This window comes from Channa argus, chromosome 5 (assembly GCF_033026475.1).
Source record: "Channa argus isolate prfri chromosome 5, Channa argus male v1.0, whole genome shotgun sequence".
NCBI lineage: Eukaryota > Metazoa > Chordata > Actinopteri > Anabantiformes > Channidae > Channa > Channa argus.
This window is the reverse complement of record NC_090201.1, coordinates 16,919,145-16,938,490: the sequence shown is the minus strand read 5'-3', so window position 1 is coordinate 16,938,490 and position 19,346 is coordinate 16,919,145. Positions and strand designations below refer to the sequence as shown.

Below are 19,346 nucleotides of genomic sequence, written 5' to 3'. Positions count from 1 at the left end.
ACACAACACACAGTGATTGTACCTAAATCTGAAGCCACTGAATTGTCAGATGCACATGGTGCTGGGATGTGGAAAATGATCTCAATACTATCTCAATGTTTTATTGTGGATTAAACTTATAAACCAGACACATACTTTGATCTGCACTGAGGGGGTGGTTCTTTCCAATGTGTGTAAACATATTTAATGTATTTCTTCTATTGTCCGCCACTTTGTGATCACATTGTCAGCAAACTGGAAAGTTGTCCTTTAAAACAACCCTCCATTTGTGATCGATTTTATATATAATTTTTTTAAGAACAACAAGGACATTTTCTTTTCTCTTATAGTATTCAGTTGTTTCTGCTCTTCATTTTTTACAAGTACCTTCATGAGGTTTCCCTGTGCACAAACACTGCATATGATTATCAATTTCGTGCAACAGTGGTTGGTTTTTCTCCTGTAGTTGGCCCATTACCTATGTCTGAGTCAAGCTCTAAATCTTTCAAATATCATTTCCAGCAAGCTGATGTGCCTGTGGTTCTGCAGTGATGATGGTGTCTCATATCAAACCTCTCGCTAAAGGGGATTTAAAGCTCCTTAGGCCTATTGTGGCCAGCATTACCATGTGGTGTCTGTCCGCATCCAGTGCTTCTCCAGCATAATGCTCAATGGCCAGCTGTTTCCTCCTTGGCCAGAGCTCTGTGTGGTTGACAGCACAGCTCAGTCTTTGCTCAGAATGGACAGGGACCTCATGTCCCTACTACAGGAGCTTGTAATGGGCGACCTATTGAAGACATGAGCACCCACCAGAACTATATATCTTTATTTGTCTCTCTCGTGTTTTTATTAGTCCATAGAGAGTGATAAAATAGACAAATAGGCTTTCCTTTCTCAGTCATCCATAGTTCGTCACATACACAATGTTGGAGAAACGGATACCATTCTGGCAGCACATGATACACAACAGACATAGGTCACCGAGGAAGGGAACAAACTGTGTAGGCGAATACACTACACTGCTGCACATTCTTTTTAAACTGAAGGAGCACATCTCAGCTTGAAGATAAGACAATGATTTAACATGGTCTAGATCTGTGTTAATGAAGCAACCAATAGACGATTGTCATCATCTTGTACATCAGTGACAGAGTATTTTGATTAAGAAAAAGAATCCAGGAAAAGGGACCATGGAATGTGTGGCCAGTTATTCAAATAATGACCTATCTGCACCTACAAATTCATAGAGAAAGGGTAGCAGGCAGCAGGAGGAACCAGTTGCCATCTTGCACAGCTCTGGCAGATCAGGCTAGAAGGGACATTACACAGGTTGAGCACCACAGAACTACTGACCCCACCACTGCGGACAGTATGAGGGAAGAAGAACAGCTTTCTCAGAATGATGTACATTGCCAAAAGCAGCACAAGCCTAAAGCCAGTGACAAGGGGGCATTGAGAGCCTTTTGACCACAACCTGCAAAACACAACTACCAAAGTGTTGCAGTCCTAGATCATGCACCTTTGGTATGACTTAAAGCTCTATCAGAGCTTGCAACACATTCTGTTTGTTTTAAGGCAGTAAAGATGATAATCATTACTGGCCTCAGTCGTAGCTAGCTGAAGGTTTCGAAACACACAGAATGTAAACAAACAGGACCAGTCAGGTTTTACTGCAGCAGCCAATCCAATTCATTAAGCAGAAGGGTGAAGCATCAAACAGCAGCCTCAAGAAGTGGTCCCTCCTGTCATCTGTGCACTTGCTTAGCATTTTCAGATGTTAGCTGATCTTGATCAACAGCTAATGTTCCTAAAAGAAATTGTCACAACCTTCCTTAAGTGACATTTATATCCAATTCCTTTAGGACTGTTAACATATGCTATTTACCCATAGGAATAAAGAAATGGATGCTACCTTTAAACAGAGGGAGGAGATTTACACAGAGGTGTCACCTGTGTGCACAGACTAAGGAACGGCTGTCTCCAGGCTCAAGAAAGTGCTTTAAGAGTGCTGACAGGGTCCCAGCTGATGATCTTATTGCTGGCCTGATTAGCACCTTTAGAGATGTGTCAGGAGCAATACAGGTAGAACCCATGCCTTAAATCATAGTAATAACATTATATGTTTGAAATGTTTACAATGATATGCTGTGATATTTACTATAGTAGTTTGAATCAAAAACTCTGAAGGGTTTTATGTCTTTTTTGCTATAGGAAAATGTCTTATTTCCAATTATTTTTGTTGAAATAAAGTAAAAGAATGAACCAAACTATATCATATTCAAAAACTGACTCAAGTTATGTGGACAGATGTTAAATGGGAAAAGAGAATAATTATCTAACCCTGTGTGGTTCAATGGAGAATAAGCAATAACCTTGCAACCTTTACCGTTGATATCACATGAATAGTTATTCTGCTTTTATTTGTGACCTGGTGGTCATGTATTTGCCAATTAAATGTGTTGCAGTAGGTTATTTCCATACATTGTGGACCACAATGGCACTTTTTTTGTCAAAGGTTTGCTGGCTTTATGTTTTGAGGAGATAATTATAGCAGTGCATTTTGATGATTATAGTTACAGTGCACTGAAATCCCTTTAAAAGCATACATTTTTATATAGAGGTAGAATGTAGCACAAATAATAAATGCTGCATTGGAAAGGTTGCTTCCTCAAATAAAACTCCCTGAGCTGTTTTTAAAAATTAAATAGATTCAAAGAACATAAATGGACCATACTGTGTATTATCACAAATAAAACAGTATTTTGAAATTTCCATATAAAACAATATGAATCCTATTGATTTCTGTGTGCCTTTTGTGTTTGTTTTTTAAGCACAGAGTAGAGAACGCTCTGTCTGTAATGTCCCTGAGACTGCCATGAATCTTCCAGAGAGAGGCAAACCCAAAGAGCACTACCACACATTAAGGGAATGAATATTGATTTAAAAACAAATTTGACATGGTTTTTAAATCGACTTGAAAAATGCATCGCTTAGAAGAGTGAGGGGTTTGTAGTCTGTCAATGGAGCGGAGAAAACTTTGCTCTTGTTTTATGGTTTAATAAGATTCCATTAATGGCTCCTTCCACCTTGAGAAAAAGCCCTTTGAAATGGTGTGTCTCACTCTGTGTGAGGGTATGTTCATGTATTCAAATACTGTATTCACATGATTGTTGGACTAAGGTCTGAGGACTGTCTAATTTAGAACTGAGGGCTAATGACTAATATGTATGCGTGTGTCTGTGTGAGTACATGCAGGAACTGTTGAATTGCAGACTAATGATTTTTTCAGGATGAGTAACTGAAGTATAATATTTAAAAAACAAACTAAGAATTGAACCAGCTGTTTCACTCATCAAAAAAACATTTTAATATATTTTTTGTTTCATTATTATGGAGTATGCAGATTTAACTTTCAAAATTTAGAAGTAGTTTAAAGTGTTGTTTGGAACCTAGCAAAATACTTGATCCCTCAGAGGTTGGCCAAAATGAGACAGCATGCAATCTTGTCAGAGTGCTTGGTTGGCAAGGTTTGAGCTTCTTGGGCCGGGTTTTCCTGCTCAGTGGGCCAATGTAAATAAACCACTTTTTACTGGCTACTCAGTTTTTGTAACTTAAAAAGGATGCAGCATTTGGACACTAGTGTTTTTCTTTTCTAATAACTGCTGGTCATTCTCACATATGTGGTCATGGTGGGTTAATGGGATGGTTATGGTCCTTTATCCCTGTTCTACTAGACACAAATTGTGATCGTATCTTTCCCTGAATTGCCTCAATAACTTATACAGAGTGTCTCTCTGATGAACCATAGACGACCCACACTTGTGGGCAGTGTCCCTAAATGCACTTCACCTGCAGAACCACAGCTTTGACAGAAGCAAACTCTAGACTGTGTTGCTATAGTGTAAACACCACGCACAAAGGTGAATGATCCAGTTACAGTCCAGTTACAAGAGGAACATAATTCTTCTGGCTGGTGTGTCATTGTTGTTATACAAAAAGACAAGCAAGGATGAATGTTAATGTTGATAATACAGATAGTCTCTCAATATTAACGATACTGAATTATTTATTAAACCAAAAATCCATGTAACATATTTTGTTTAGGTTACTGTAACTTCAGAATTATATTTATCTGAATGCTTTTGTAGACTTTTTATATCATAGCATAGCATATCATTCATAATTTCCTTATGTATGAGGGATGCAATATAAAGTGTTTAATTTCTTGAGTAAATCATTGCTTGTCAGTTTCTCAGAGTAACTCAAAGTAAGTTAAATTTTATTGGGCACACACCCTAAGTAAATGCTGCATTCCAGTATTCCTGTATTTAAGACTCTAAAAGGCCCTAATTGCTTTAAAATATTTAACAACAACAGGATTTTCCTGGGTTTCCTTCTGAAGAACTATACAAAATGGTTTTATAGTGTGAAAGTGGGTCTTGCAGTGTCTTAGGGCAGCAGGATAAGTGGTAATCCCTCGGGTGGGCACAGTTGTAGACTACAGATCCTATAGAGAGGCCTGGCCGCTGAGTCAGCCTTCACAATTCTTCCAGGGGGAGCAGACTAATCTCCCAAGTACCTTCTTCTGTCAGCGGTCCAAGCTTCTGTCATTCTGCTGCTGGATGCCCCTCCTTTTCAAACATCCAAGTACTTGTGGCAGCCCAAATACATTTCTTATACTAGTTTTGCAAAGATTTGCAAAGTGTCTGTGTCTGTTGAATGGGCCTTACATAGTTTTATTTGTGTAATACTTCAGTAGGTGTGCTTGATATGTTGGTGTTTTTTTTATTTACAAATGACGTAATTTTTATTTTTACTTCAACTAAACATTTTATAGTGTGTCAGGTATAGGATAGCCTATAACCCATTAGATAAAGTTATTGATATGTTGTCACAAAACTATAAACAAGGCTATTTGTCTTAGTACCAAAGGAGTTAACATTGTGGAGCTACAAGGTGTTCACCCATCAGTGAGGATCTGCTGGAGTTTGCGTTTATTTAATTTGATCCTGACTGCCAGACTCCAGCTGGCTAGCTAAGTACTTTGCCATTAAGCCTCTGTGTTTTGTGTTTAATTCTGCTACAGTGCTGCAGCTTATGGGTATATTGGCAGGCTGTGTTCTGTCTGCGCTAATAGTAAATGTTTACCATCTTATGTGCTACCTTGACATTAAGTTAACCGCTTTCTCTGTGATCATCTTAATTAAACTTATAGCTTCAATAACCTGACTTTTGATGCTTTGTGTTCACCAACTGCAGATTTATAATGAGAAGAAGAGCCAGTTTGAAATCAAGAGAAACAACCCCAAGGACTTGGTGGAGAGAGTGGCACGGGACATCTCCAAGCTGCTTAATAGTAAAAGGAAAGCCCTGGAGGTGAGTTTTATATATGTGTAAGAACACACTTATCCCTTATGCATAGATGTGAAGGGTTAAGTATAGTAACCATTTGACTTTGCTTGATACATAAACTCACATTAATACCAATGCACTGTTTTCAAGATAATAATAATATCCTTGAATTTTACAGTTATCACTGGCTGATTTGGTGCACTTTATTTTCTGTTTTTTTTGTTTTTTTTTTTTGGAGTTGGTAGAAATATCTTCTGTCTCCAATCAATAATTAGAAAATATTAACTGAGACATGTCTTTGGCCTACATTGTAATAGACATGTGTTTTGTAGAAGACCATAAGTAATAATAATAAGACCAAAGAATTTCTTATCAACAATAACATAATTTTTCTGTACACTATACTTTACACTATATTACTGCTTTGTTCACTTTTCTTTCTAACTGTACATCATAAACAGCATGGACACACTGCCTGTTTTGCGGCCATTTGTGCAGTTGGGTGTGCTGCACTGTGTCTTATGACACATTTATCCTACATTCATCATTAAAATGTTCTGCGTTTTGAGCCAAAGTCCTCCTGTCAGTTCGGACCAGATGGGGTAGCCTTAATTGCTTGTCTCTCCTCGGACCACTGTCAGTAGGTACTGCTTAGCAGGCGCACCCTACAAGCCTTGTTGTTTTAGGGATGCTTAGACGCAGCCATTCATTTTAGGCTGATTATATTTTTCGATGACAGAAGATGGAGATAATTATCTGTATCTTTTTTTACCCAGGATTATTTTTCCTGATAAAAATAAGTATGTATATTCAGAAAGACCGTTTCCGTAGTCTGTGAGATGAAGGGTTATTTCTAAGGTTATCATTTTACTGTCCTATGTAGTGGGATCAAAGCAAGAGAGAGTAAGAAACAATACAAATTGGACTAAAAATATTTATTTGTGGCCTTTAGGCGTGGACAGTCAGCAGTGAAGAGCCAGACAGAAAACATAGGAGAGTGAGCTACAGCATGGCATCCGACACTGGTCCGCATCGAGACTTAAATTGGGGATTGTGTGGTTGTGTGACTAGTACAGTACTATAACCATTCAGCACCTATCAAGGTGCTTTGAAAAACTGGGATTAAAATCAGTGTTACTGTTTCCCTATGTATTAGTCTGTTTATCTGTGCACGATTACTGTACATTTTGTTCAAATTATATTCACACTGGAAATAACAAGACGTGTTGTGAGCATATAAATCCTAAATTACCTGATTAGAATTTTTATTTATTGCTATTTAAAGCTGAATACATGTTTTTTTGTCCTTCTTGATGTCTGTGAGACAATCTTTTTTAATCAGTTTGGTGATTCATCATCTCCACCCACATACAATACACGTACACACACACAAAGCCACACATCTACTCGAAAACACAAATTCCTTTTAATTACTGTGGTCTTCCTCATTATATGAGGCAGAAATAAACACTAATAAACATACATACACACTTTCGCATCCCCTAGCTTTCTCTTATGAACACTGAGCTTTCTGCTTACTGTAGGTGTGTAAGGTTTTTATCAATGCGTGTGAATTTGTTGAAGTTATAATTTGAATTTCATCCTTGCGGCACATTATTTAAGGATGGCAGATGTTTGAGAGACTGTCCGCTTCCCTTTTTCCTGTTTCTGCCCACATGTGGTCACTCAAGGTGAAAGCGTTGACATTTTTTAACACAATTAAAACCTTGTGTTAAAAAATGAGGCAAAGAGGCAGAAGTGAATATTTTACATCATGAGGTCTGGTGGGATGAAAAGCAGAGGTCTGTCAAAGGCAGTGTTAATTCTACAGTTTGGATCCTGAAATGAAAGATGTTACTGCATGTCTTTGTTGGCCTTGTGTAGGATTGAATTTGGCATGGCATTGACTGTCCACTGCTGTTCTTTTAGAGAGGGGAAGGCAGTCCTGCATACAACATACACACACAAACACAGTATATGACACCCTCCACCCTAACCTCCAAGGGCCATACAGTCACCTCACATCCTGTCTGGAAGATTCACTCAGGAGGGAGGAAATGAGGTGAAAAAAGAGAGACTGGAATGAGAATGTCTCCCTGGGGTGTGGAAAAATCAAGAAAATGATGTTCAGAAATTCATAGATTTAAAAATGAGCAGCAAGTAGGGGGAAAGGAGAACGGGAGCAAAGCAGGGCGGGAGGGAGTAGAGAGAGTTTAAGGAAAAAATCTAACTACTAACACAGGAAAGGGAGAAAAGAGAGTTGGGTGGTAAAATTGCAAAAAGGGAAAAAAATAGGTAGCCATTATGTCATTATAGAATACAGACCTTGAAAAAAGTAGACAACAAGTTAACATGTTTCGTTTAGGCAGGTTAGGATTTTTTTCACATAAAAAAAAAAATTTAACACTGTAGGCAAATACATTTGTGGAATTATTATTTGTACACAGAAAAGCCATAATACATAATACAGTCTGTAGATAAGAAGGTCTCAAACTTCGCTCAGCACAGTATTGACAGCGTTTTATATTCCAGACATTTTAAAAATAGGTGCGTGTGCACAAGCGCTTACATATATATGTGCATGCGCAAATGCATGTGAATGTATGCAGAAAGAAATTATTCTTCTGTAGCCTATTTTAATACTGCCTCAGGTGATTTGTTGTAATTCATGTTTATATTACTAATAAGAAAAAACACATTGACTCTAAATACTCAGTTACCAATATTTAGTCAGGAGTGAAGCAGTTTCCAGTGTTCTGGATTTAGTTGCTATAACCTTATTTCCTAAATTAGCAACACATTTTAATCCTTTAAATGTTGTGCTTGTATAAATGGGTAAAAAAAAAATTTCAACCTGCATGAGCTAACACTCTAGCTAAGATTATTTCTATTATTTCTTCAACACAATTTGTGGCATGCAACAGTTGGAAAAGACATTTTATTTATAACACAAATTCCCAAAAAGTTGGGAAGATGTGAAAACATAAATAAAAACAGAATGCAATGATTTGCAAATCTCATCAACCTCGTTAACATAGACCACATATCAAATGTTGATACTGAGAATTTTACCATTTCATGGAAATTAGCTCATTTTAAATTTGATGGCAGTAACAAATCTTAAAAAAGTTGGAAGAGGAGCAACAAAAGGCTGGATAAGTAATTACTGCAAATCGAAAACAAATACAGTAACTATTGACAATTAATTAGGTTAAGGGCAACAGGTCAGTAACATAACTGGGTATAAAAGGAGCCTTTCAGAGAAGAAGAGGCTCTTGAATGTAAAGATGGGCTAATGCACACTCATACCATCAGTCTATCTAAAAAACAGTTTTAGAAAATTCTTCCTCAACCCAAAATTGCGAAGAAAGCTGTGTCATGCAAAGAAGAAGCCATATATAAACACGTTCCACAAACGCTGCTATGTTCTTGGGGCCAAAGCTCATTTTAAATGGTCTGAAGCAGAATAGGAATACTGTTCTGTGGTTAGCTGAATCAAGATTTTAAATTCATTTTGGAAACAATGGATGCCCTTTTCTGTGGACTAAAGAGGAGAGGGGGACCATCCAGCTTGCTTTCAGCAGATAGTTCAAAAGTCTGCATCTCTGATGGTATGGGTGTGCATTAGTGCCAATAGTGTGGGCAACTTACACATCAAGTTTTGACCTTCAGCCTTGTTCTTTACGCACAGAGATTCCTCCTGATTCTCTGAATCTTTTGATGATATTATATACTGTAGATTATAATAGTATTAGCTGATTTTAAGACACAGTTTGTCACAGATTGGTGAACCTCTGCCCCCTTTACATTCGAGAGGCTCTTCCTCTCTGAAATGCTCCTTTTATACCCAGTTATGTTACTGACCTGTTGCCAATTAACCTAATTAGTTGTGAAATGCTCCTCCATTGGTTTGTGATTTGTGGCAATTATTTTTCCAGCCTTTTGTTGCCCTTCTTCCAACTTTTTTTGAGATCTGTTGCTGTTGCTGATGTGTTTTATGTTCCATAAAATTGTAAAATTCTCAGTTTCAACATTTGATTTGTTGTTGACGTTCTGTTGTGAATAAAATATGAGTTGGCAAGATTTGCAAATCACTGTTTTTATTTACGTTTTATGACTTTTCACAACTTTTGAATTGGGGTTGTAACACACTCAATGGTTTTGTATCTGTTTCAGCTATATTTTTCACACTGCTGTAAATAATCACTGATTTTACACAGCTGTATCACTGATTTTACACAGCCACTATTGAAAAAGGTATGTTAATATTGATGAAGCATAATTCATAGTGCAGTGCACTTAGTCTTCCCCTCACCAAAAATGGAAGTAGCACAAGTTGATTTATTCATCTATTATCTTAATCTTTTACCCTTAGATAGAGAAAGGATCTTAATCCTTTACCCGCCTAGGTAATTTATAGTCACCAACTAACCTAACATCCATGTCTTTGGACTGTGGGAGGAATCCGGAGTATCCATGCTCTTAATCTATCTTTAGCAGTGCCCGAGACATTGACATACATTTTGTCAGAAGCCTGTAAAGTGTGTGTTCTTAATTTCGTCTACTTCATTTGAATGTCTGCTCTGATTTCTTAGATGCATACATGTGCAACTAGAAATTAACTTCAGGGGAGGAAGTTATATATGTTATGTATTTTCACTAGATGTTAGATGGTAGTTACTTGCACTCGTGGTGCAAGTGTTGTCAACATGGATTCCAGTAAACTAAAATTTAGAATTTTCAGTTCTTGTCCCAATGGTTTCTGTGTCTGCATGTGTGTGTGTGCGCTGCATCATATAGGATAAAGACGGAGGTAACCCCCACGTCTCACCCACAGGACCAGGAAGAGATCTTCTCTGGCCAGAGAATAGAGAAAATGCATCATAGCCTAATGTCTTAATTAGAAACTGAGTTGGTGAGATAATATGGGCAAGATAGCTGTTAAGTATCACTAATAAATACAAAATCTATTTTTGTTAATTTATACAGTACAAATAGCAGAACCAATAATGTTGAAGCTTATTAATCCGATGGGGTTTATTATCCTAGCCCCGTTTTAAAACTGGGTTTCATTACCCAGCTCTATTGAATAGTTACTTTTAGGAACCATACAAGCTGGAGCAAGACACTCTCAATGCACCCAATATGCATGTGCCTCTTTATAGTTACTGTGTTTGTGTATGTGTGTTATCAGAGCAACAAGGTCACACCTGAGTGATGCTACGTGACTTTCTGTTTGACGAGCCTTTTAATCCAGTGGAGCTAGCGAGATCATAGCCCTTCATGAAACCTGACACGTATAAAGCCAAACAGGTGTGATAGACCTTCCAGACTGATCTGAGCCCTCACCCCTTTCTGTGCCCCTCTTTCTGATGGTCCATATGATGACCACAGAGGCCTGAGATCAGTTGGGCCTCTGTACAACACTCTGTATCTTGTCAGTCAAAGTCAGGCCGAGTCAAGCTGTCAGTCAGGCCGCTGTTGGGATTTTCCAGCCTCTGGGAGGGAGGATGAGGCCGCAAGCTATAGACAGAGATCATGTTACATTCCCATCAGCTGCTGCACAGCAACACAACCATTGTCAGAGCTCTTAAGTTATGATTTCACAGAGGGGACTGGTGGAATTGAGAAGGGACTAAGGTTAGTCTAATCCAATTACACACATCTCAATACTATTTCAATACCACTTACAGACTGAAGGATGGCTGCCTCTGGGCTGCTCCCTGCTTGATAGATAGACACCCAGCACTCCACTGGGTTGATTACTAAGATGGTTGCGGGGTCAAACCATGGAGATGAGGCAGGGATGTAAATGGACAAGGCTTGGTATAATACTTTTACAAAATGCAGTTAAGGAAATCTTTTGAAAAGCAATGCAAATTAGTCTAGTAGCTGTAGCAGCAGTCATATGAATAAAATACATGGATAAACAGTGTTAGCACTGAAGCCTTTAAATAAAACAAGTGTGCATGCTGAGATCTGTGGCTCACTTCTGTAAAACAAGATTGACCCACATAAATAGATATGATTCATTTTGAGGTTTGTGTAACTCAGCAACAGGCAGATGTGAAGAAAGTATCTTTGAATAGCAAACAAAACTGACATGTAGTGTAGTCGCACCTGTACTTTTCACAGCTGAGGAGTTGTTGTTTTTTTAAACAGAATCCTGCTGTCATATAGAAAAGTATGCCATATAAAACTTGTTAAAGTACAATTCATGGCAGAGCTGCTGTATTGGATTGCATTAGATTGTACAGAGAATTTTACTTCTTCTCGGTAGTTATGGTAAACCAACCTAGGTTGATGATTTTCTTATGAGAGAGATTTGAAACTGCAGGATGGAGTTTGATAAGTAGGGGTGTTTGATTGGAGGGGAATATTAAATGCACTGAAGAAGATAGTGGATGGTGAGGAGGCCTGACTCGTATAAAATTGACGGAGATGTTCTGTGACTTTGTAGTCATGCTGAAAGTGATTGTGAGAGATTGCAGAAGAGCTCAGGCTGGTCACTCTGCAGGGACAGCAAAACTGTGCTTGACAGAATTAATCAGTCAGACCGCATAGGCCTCCGTCTTCTCCTGACCATAGAAACCAAGACGACACAGCCGGGTCAGGGATAGGAAGAGACGGGCCGCTCCGAGTCATTTGTCGTCATGTTACATCCATTAATAATTCACTGAGACACAGGCTCTCACTCATTGCACGCTCAACAATCATGCGTGCTGAAAAGTGTGCGAGCAGGCACGTGTTGGTTGAGCTACATACTTCTGAACTTTGCAACCTGTTCACACTGATCTCACCCACAGTAGTCTGACATTTCAACTGACACCTGAAATATTCACTGGTATTTTAGCCTGGGTGATGAAACTGTGACACTCAATGTATGAAAAGTGGCCTTCTTAGGTTACTCATTCACATTTTTCTGGGTTTGTTTGTTTGTTGTTTTTACCAGGATCGAAGCAGGGAAGAGACATGTACAAAAGCTCTGGATAGAGTCTCCCAAATGAATGATTTTTTTTCAAATGAGTGTATAGTGGACAGTATTTGGTTTAAAAAGCTTCTGTCATTTATGGAGGGGTGTCTGATCAGCATGGCTGCCAAAACCAACAACAACAACATTTTATGGTTTAATTATTGTTCCTGCTGTAATAATAGTAAAAACACTTTTTTTTTGTAGGGTGTGGTTGATGATTTGAGTCGTCATGCCAGTAAGATCTTTGAGGCCTCATAGACGGGCTTTAATTGAACAGGCATCTGGCACAAATAACTAATTTCTAACAGCTAAATTTAGCCCTCAGTCTATTAAGGGGCTACCAGCCCTATAAATGAGGATTCTGCTATCACATTACTGTGAAGCTGTTGTGAGTAGTAAGCGCTGTCATTTGGATGTGGATTGGCTCTCAGTGGTAGAGTGTACTAGAGCTGAAGGATTAGTAAAGTAAAGCTGTCTATTGTCTGACGTGAGTCTGGTTACTGATTTCGATACGACTAGTGGCAAATTAGTCAGTGATGTGCTGTGTTGTATGTTGTCCGCTGTGCAGTAAATCAATATATATTGTTTACCACCATTAAAAAAAAATATTGCCAAGCTTTCTAGATCACCTGAAACATTTGAATTCTAAGTTTCTTCCATTCCCAACAGCAACAGTATGACAGCAGCTGGTGTGCCTACAATGAATTACACCACCGGCAGCAAGTGATTATGCCCCTCCTGTTGGCATGAAGCAATGACGAATGGAGCAGTTGTCTCTCACTTTCAGAGGGAGTGAGAGTTCCCTGCAGCCTCGCTCCCCTCACACATCATTCTGGGGCGACTATTAAGTGTTTTTTGTTTTTGTAAGAATGACTGTGTATACTATGATCACCATTACTAGTAGCCTTAAAGTGTTCTAGTATAGCACTTTATGTTTTACCAGATATGTGCTTTAGTTTTTTCTGACAGAAAATATATTGTGAAGTCTTTACATTCTTGCAGTTCTTCTAACCCCTCAGTTAATGGGTAATGTGCAACCCTGTCCTCATCATAACACTTAAAGTTGTCCTACATACTGTTAGCCTCCCTCAGGAGCTGCATGCCTCGCAGTACTAGCGAGCAGCCCTCAGTGTGGCTTGTGTTCATTTAGGGAACTTAATGAATTACAAGGGTTTTATAATAAGTACCCGAACAGTGCTGGGGGGGGGGGGGGGGGGGGGGGGGGGGGGGTTGAATAGCTAGTCAGGACCTAAACACACTAAACATTATGTATATGCTGTTGTAGAAGGCATAGCTACAACCTCAGCCTTCTCGCCACTTCCACCACCACCGCAAGTAAGTGAAAAACTAAATTAACGGCAGACTCTACCAAAGTAATTTGGTTTTCCATTTCCTGTAGGCCTTTGGAGAGACAGTTATAACTCTCACATCCCATCAGGGGGAAAAAAACAGGCGAATTAGGCCGAGCTCTACTTGGGTAAAAATAGAAAGGAAAACTTTACAACTAGTGCTGTGTATCAGTTAGCAAAATCATATCTTTTATTTACATATACATTTTTACATATATATTGTCAGAGTAGTCCAAAGACATTCCATCAGATTCCCAAAGACATACAGTGCCAAACACAATATACTCTTTGGTGGTTTTACATGTACTTTCAGGTCTTGAACTTCCATTAAACTGTTTTATTTATTTTAAAATATTTGAAAGGAGAAAAAGTTCGTTTGAGGTGTTGAAAAGACACACAGGATTTTTTTTTAAATATAAAAGAAAGAATGTTGACTATACTTATTACTTATTAGTTTAACAATAGAAAGCATTTTCTAAATAACATTTCTGCCAGAATTATTTTTTATCAGAAAGTACATTTGTACTGTAACTTTTAATTTCTATCACTGATTTGTTGTCTCTGGCTTCAGCTATATGCAACCAAAAGCAGTACCGAAAATCAAACCCTTAACTATTGCTCTAAACACAAACAGTAGTATAGGGTGATGCAGTGTAGGTGCAGTATAGGTTTAGTCCTTTATAGCCATAAGAAATGCGAAGGCCACCATGTGAATGCGATAAATATTGTGATAACTTGCTAACTTTTTCTGCGACTTGGTCATCTGACATACATTTATTAGAGAAGTAGGGATGGGAATCATTAGGATTGTAATCGTTCCACTATTCATATCAATACTGCTTCAATTGCATCAATTTGGTACTTTAAAAGTACTCATTATTTTTTTTTGATCAGAAAAAAGAACTTGATAATGGAATTGACAGAGCTTTAGTTTTTCATGTGTACTATAAATAAAAACATGTAGTAGAGGGAAGAGTGTGTTAGTTCATTGTAGCTCCAACTTCAACTAAGCTGCTACAATGTCTTAATTAGAAGATGGTGAGATAGTACTGTATGTGCAGGATAACTGTTAAGGAGCAATAATAAATAGAAAATCAATTTTTCTTAATTTCTACTGTACCAATAGCAGTACTCATAATTTTGAAGCTAATTATTCCAAAGACATTTTATTATTTTAACGTGTTTAATAATGGGTTTCAGTACTCATCTGTATTGAGTAGTTACTCTTATGAATCACACACAATGACCTATTTATGACATATTTGTTAAACAATACAAAGCTTTTTCTAAATCACAAGAATCTCCAAGAATCATCAGAAATTACATTTTTACCATATCTATTGATTTCTAACTTTGTTCAAAGTTCGAGAAAATGTACAAATTTTTAAGATAAAAAGGGAGACTTTTGTAGTACTGTGCAGTTTTTTATTGTTATTATTTTCTGACTTAATTGCTAAATGCTACCATTAACATGCCAACTGTTAATGTTTACGCCAAACCTTATTGCAACTGATAGTTAAATTCAATCATTATCCTCTAGATTTTGAGACATTTTGTCCAAAATCTCAAATGACTACCTCTATCATGGTTGTCATTTTAGAGTTAACAAAGCCATTACAGTGCATTCTCTGTGCACCATAACTATCTGTACCAAAATGTTATGATAATCCGGTGAATTGACTAACAGCCAGACACACAGACACTGGATCCCTAAAGCCACATCAAAAACATGCTTAAAAACTCCAGTTTAACATTTATCTTCTTTCATCGAACCAGTAGTCTCTTTCTTGGTAACAGACACACTAATGTGCTTATGTACACAGAGATGGACACACCAATACATGGATGCACACACACACACACACACACACAGACTGACACACTGAATCCCATATCCCCTCCCATAATCTCCTCCCCAATCCCCTGGCCCCTGTCATTCAGATCTATGAACTTCCATTAGCAACCATCTGTTACAACCTGCAGCAAAGCCATTACACTTTTCTCTCTCACACACACACACACACACACATACACACACACACACACACACACACACACACACACACACACACACACACACACACACAGACATATGAATGGACACACTTACCTCACTCAACGTATGGCTGACCAACTTCTAAGCCTTGAGAGAATTTGCTGAAGCATCACCTGTTTAACCTTCAAAAGAAGAAGTCATCCGTACACTTGCAAACACCTGCGATAGCATCACTATTTTGGTACCCACTACATATGCGACAGAAGGTCAGCAACTCTCGTTCACACACCCACACACACACGCACAAACTGACACAAAGAGTGGGAAGTCATACAAACATAGACACAGGGATATGTTACAGCAACATGTTGTTAAAACACATTGTTGTTTCTCTAGATTGTCCTCTCACTAGTATTGGGTCATTTTATCACTCACTGATAAAGGTCACAGCACCCCACCCACTGTTCTCTGGCAGCATTTCACATTAGACAAAATGTCAGAACCTGATCTGCTTCATGGCATTATGCTGCCTCCAGCACTTTTCTTCACATCTTCAATACACACATTTATTTTGGCTCTGAACGTACCATTTTCAGCTCCATTTGAATGCTTTACTTTCGCTTTTCTTCTTTCTAAACAAATGTCACTATACAGCAGAAGATTTATATTTTTTGCCATGTTCCTGTCTTACAGAAAATAGTTCATTTGAGTGACAATATGGGTTCCAGGCAGGAAGTGGCGATGGGGGTGGTAAGGGGATTTGATTGAGCATCTAATTATCCAACTTCTTCATGAAAGGAAAAAATGCTTTCTATGTTTAAGCAACTTGTTCACGTAGCAATGGCATCTGCTTCACTCCTTCGTTTCCCCGTCAGTGAGACAAATGAATAGAAATGACAGTTTTGTGCATTTATGCAGCCATCTCTCCAAGCTGCATAAAACATACATTTCTAGTTTCCCATGTGGGATTTTTGTATCTGCAGAGAAGGGAAAGAAAAGGACAGAGAGAGAGAGAGAGGAGGAGAGACACTTGAGTCAGGAATCACTGCGCAGACATTTTTTCTTCTTTCCATTTGCAAGGCAGTATTCTTGCCTGTTTGTTGTTTTCCTTCCTAGAGGGCACAATTGAAAAAGATAAATTTTATGAAAGTGTTTTTTTGAAAAATGCCTCTGCAATCAAATAGAAAAAATATGTTATATTGCTGTTTAGTGAAAAATGAAATAAGCAAACAAGCCAAAGAAAGAAGCCAAAATAGTGTCTTTTTTGTGGTCATCTGTTTTATTTTCAGTGATAACTTCTTTGGAATTGAAAATGTATTATTTTTCATAAAATGTCATTATGCTCTGCTGGCCTGAGCAGGTCAAAATCTGCCCATCCTCCAATCCCTCAGCCCTTCACTCTACCAAATCCTGGTGCCTCTTCATCCTGGCGATCATCCACCAGTTCCCTCTTATCAGCATCATCAGCTGAGAGGCCATATAGCAATGTGCAAACATTGTGCAAACATTCGTAGATTTAGAACACACAAATGAAGAAAGGGACCTTTTTACATCCATTTATTTCAGCATTAAATATTTCTTTAATGCCTGAGTGGTTTTACTTTATTAGGGCTCAATAGAAGATATTGTATGTATTTATTTTTAACCTGGTCCCAAGTGACAGGTTGGGTGATTCTTGTAGGCCATATAATCGCTACCTCTGCATACTTGCCTTATATCCACAACCTGGCCCTGACCCCGGGAAGCTTTGCCTTAATTTCCATGTGAAGGAGAGACGGGTTCTGCTTGAATGAGTCCCTTCTTTTATTCCTTGTGGAATGGACAAGGCAAATAATAGGCTTGTGCCCTGAAAAGGAGTTGTTAGTTCCTGACAGACCATTGATCGGAAGAACTGGGGCTGTTTTCGCAGTATGGTGCTCTTACATAACCTTATACACACATGCACACACACTTGCTGTAAGACCAAATTTATGTAAATCCAACAATGAATGTCTCTTAAACAGTATTTCATATTTTGGGCACAAAGTAATCTGTACTGCAGAGCATATAGACACATAAGTCTTTTTTATTTAAATGGAAACCAGAGTGGAGTCTACATCCTGAGTGAAGAAACTTCATGTTTTACATTATCATGCACACAACAAATGTGCTACTGAGAGGTGTTGCAGACAAAAAACCTACATGAGGCTGGCAAGCTGGTTAGAATTCTCCTGTATTTAACTATATTTTTGAACCAGGGTACCAAGCATATTGATAATAATTAATTCGGGTCTCATTGAGAAATGTCTTCACAGTTTAAATTTTAGTCAGTCTTTAGAAATAAGATTTGTGTTATTCACATATTTTCAAAGACGCTGTAGAAAAGTACATATGCATGTTAGTACATGGTCGAAATAATCAGGTTAATCTCTGAGTCTGTTCAATAATTACACAAAGATGTTTTTCTTGTTTGAGAAGTATAACACAAAATCATGGCACACAGTTACATGGATGATTGTAAACACACTGACGGCTTTAATATGAGATGATGCCGTTGTATTTGCTGCATACATTTGCTTAATCTGCTGTGTAAAAGCCAATATTTTGGAATCTTTTTCCTCCCTTAAAACAGCCATTTGGTTTGATGATTGCACAAATTACATGATAACTGTAATTATTGCATTACAGGGCAAATGATTGAAAGTAAAAGTGTTATATACAGCTGATGTTAGATCATTGACCTATCTGGAAAAACAGGCCATAAAGAAATATAAACTGCTTAGCGTAATGAAAATTATTTATTCTTTTCAGAGCTCGCAAAGCTTTAGCACTTGAGCTCAACCACACTAGAATGATCTAAGAGATCAACTTCAATGAATCTTTATGGTTCTTGCAGAGCAGTACAATTCCACTAGCTAAACTGTCGTATTGTAATGCTTGTGCAGCTGGAGGAGCTTAGACAATTAAAGTGATCTTGGGAGAAGTAGTTCGTCAGTGCTGCAGGTGCACCCACCAGACCTGTTATAGCTGTAGTGAAGGACTGCAGGAAATGAAAAGTTTGGCTGAATGTGAAAGACAAACAGGGATGAGTTTGAAAGAATATGAGAGGTCATGCAGCTCCTGTTGCTCACAGGAGGAATGGCATTATTCTGCCTGGGCTGGTATGGATTCTGTTTAAAAATTCTTATCATGGTTAATGTACACAAACCCAACCACTTGTCTCCACAGAGTAAGGGTGTTCCTACAGAGAGGCCAAGGAATTCAGAGGTCAGCTTGCCTTTATTTTGCTCTTCCATCAGAGCAAGCAGTTAATCTTTGCTTGGCCCCAGCTTATCTGGGCGCCTGCCACCTTAGCCCTCCCCAGGGAGAAAGGCATCACACGCCTCAGCCTCTCTCCTCCTCCTCCCTCCCCTCACCTTCCCCTCAGCTCACTTCTCCTTGGCTGAGTGCAGGAGGTGGTCGCAGATTGAAATAGTTTCTTCATTCCATTTCTCCCAAGTTTGCATCCTTTTTTACTGCACCGTCAATTCTTTTCTTTTGTGTTTGTCTTTAAGTGGAAGTCGTTCGAAGTCTTTCTCTGCTTGTTGCACCATCTCATATCAGCTGTGGCCTGCATTAGTAGTTATGCAAAAAGAAATAGGCTTTTATTGGTGTTGGAGCATATTTGCGCTTGCTAACCCCCAGAGCCACCCTGCAGGTATGGGTTTAAACTTGGTGT

The 19,346-nt window shown here is 38.4% G+C and overlaps 1 protein-coding gene across 4 annotated transcripts in view; it reads left to right on the top strand.

Annotated features, from left to right (window-relative positions):
• The window catches only part of cacna2d2a (calcium channel, voltage-dependent, alpha 2/delta subunit 2a), a 136,506-nt gene that overhangs the window by 30,469 nt on the left and 86,691 nt on the right, over positions 1 to 19,346 (top strand). For 3 of the 4 annotated variants that reach the window (XM_067506098.1, XM_067506095.1, XM_067506094.1), the window contains exon 3: positions 5,239 to 5,355. In XM_067506098.1, coding sequence (XP_067362199.1) covers positions 5,239 to 5,355 — 117 coding nt within the window. Of the gene's footprint in view, positions 1 to 1,698; positions 2,062 to 5,238; positions 5,356 to 19,346 lie in introns of those variants that run through there. The other variant, XM_067506097.1, reaches the window with a different exon arrangement.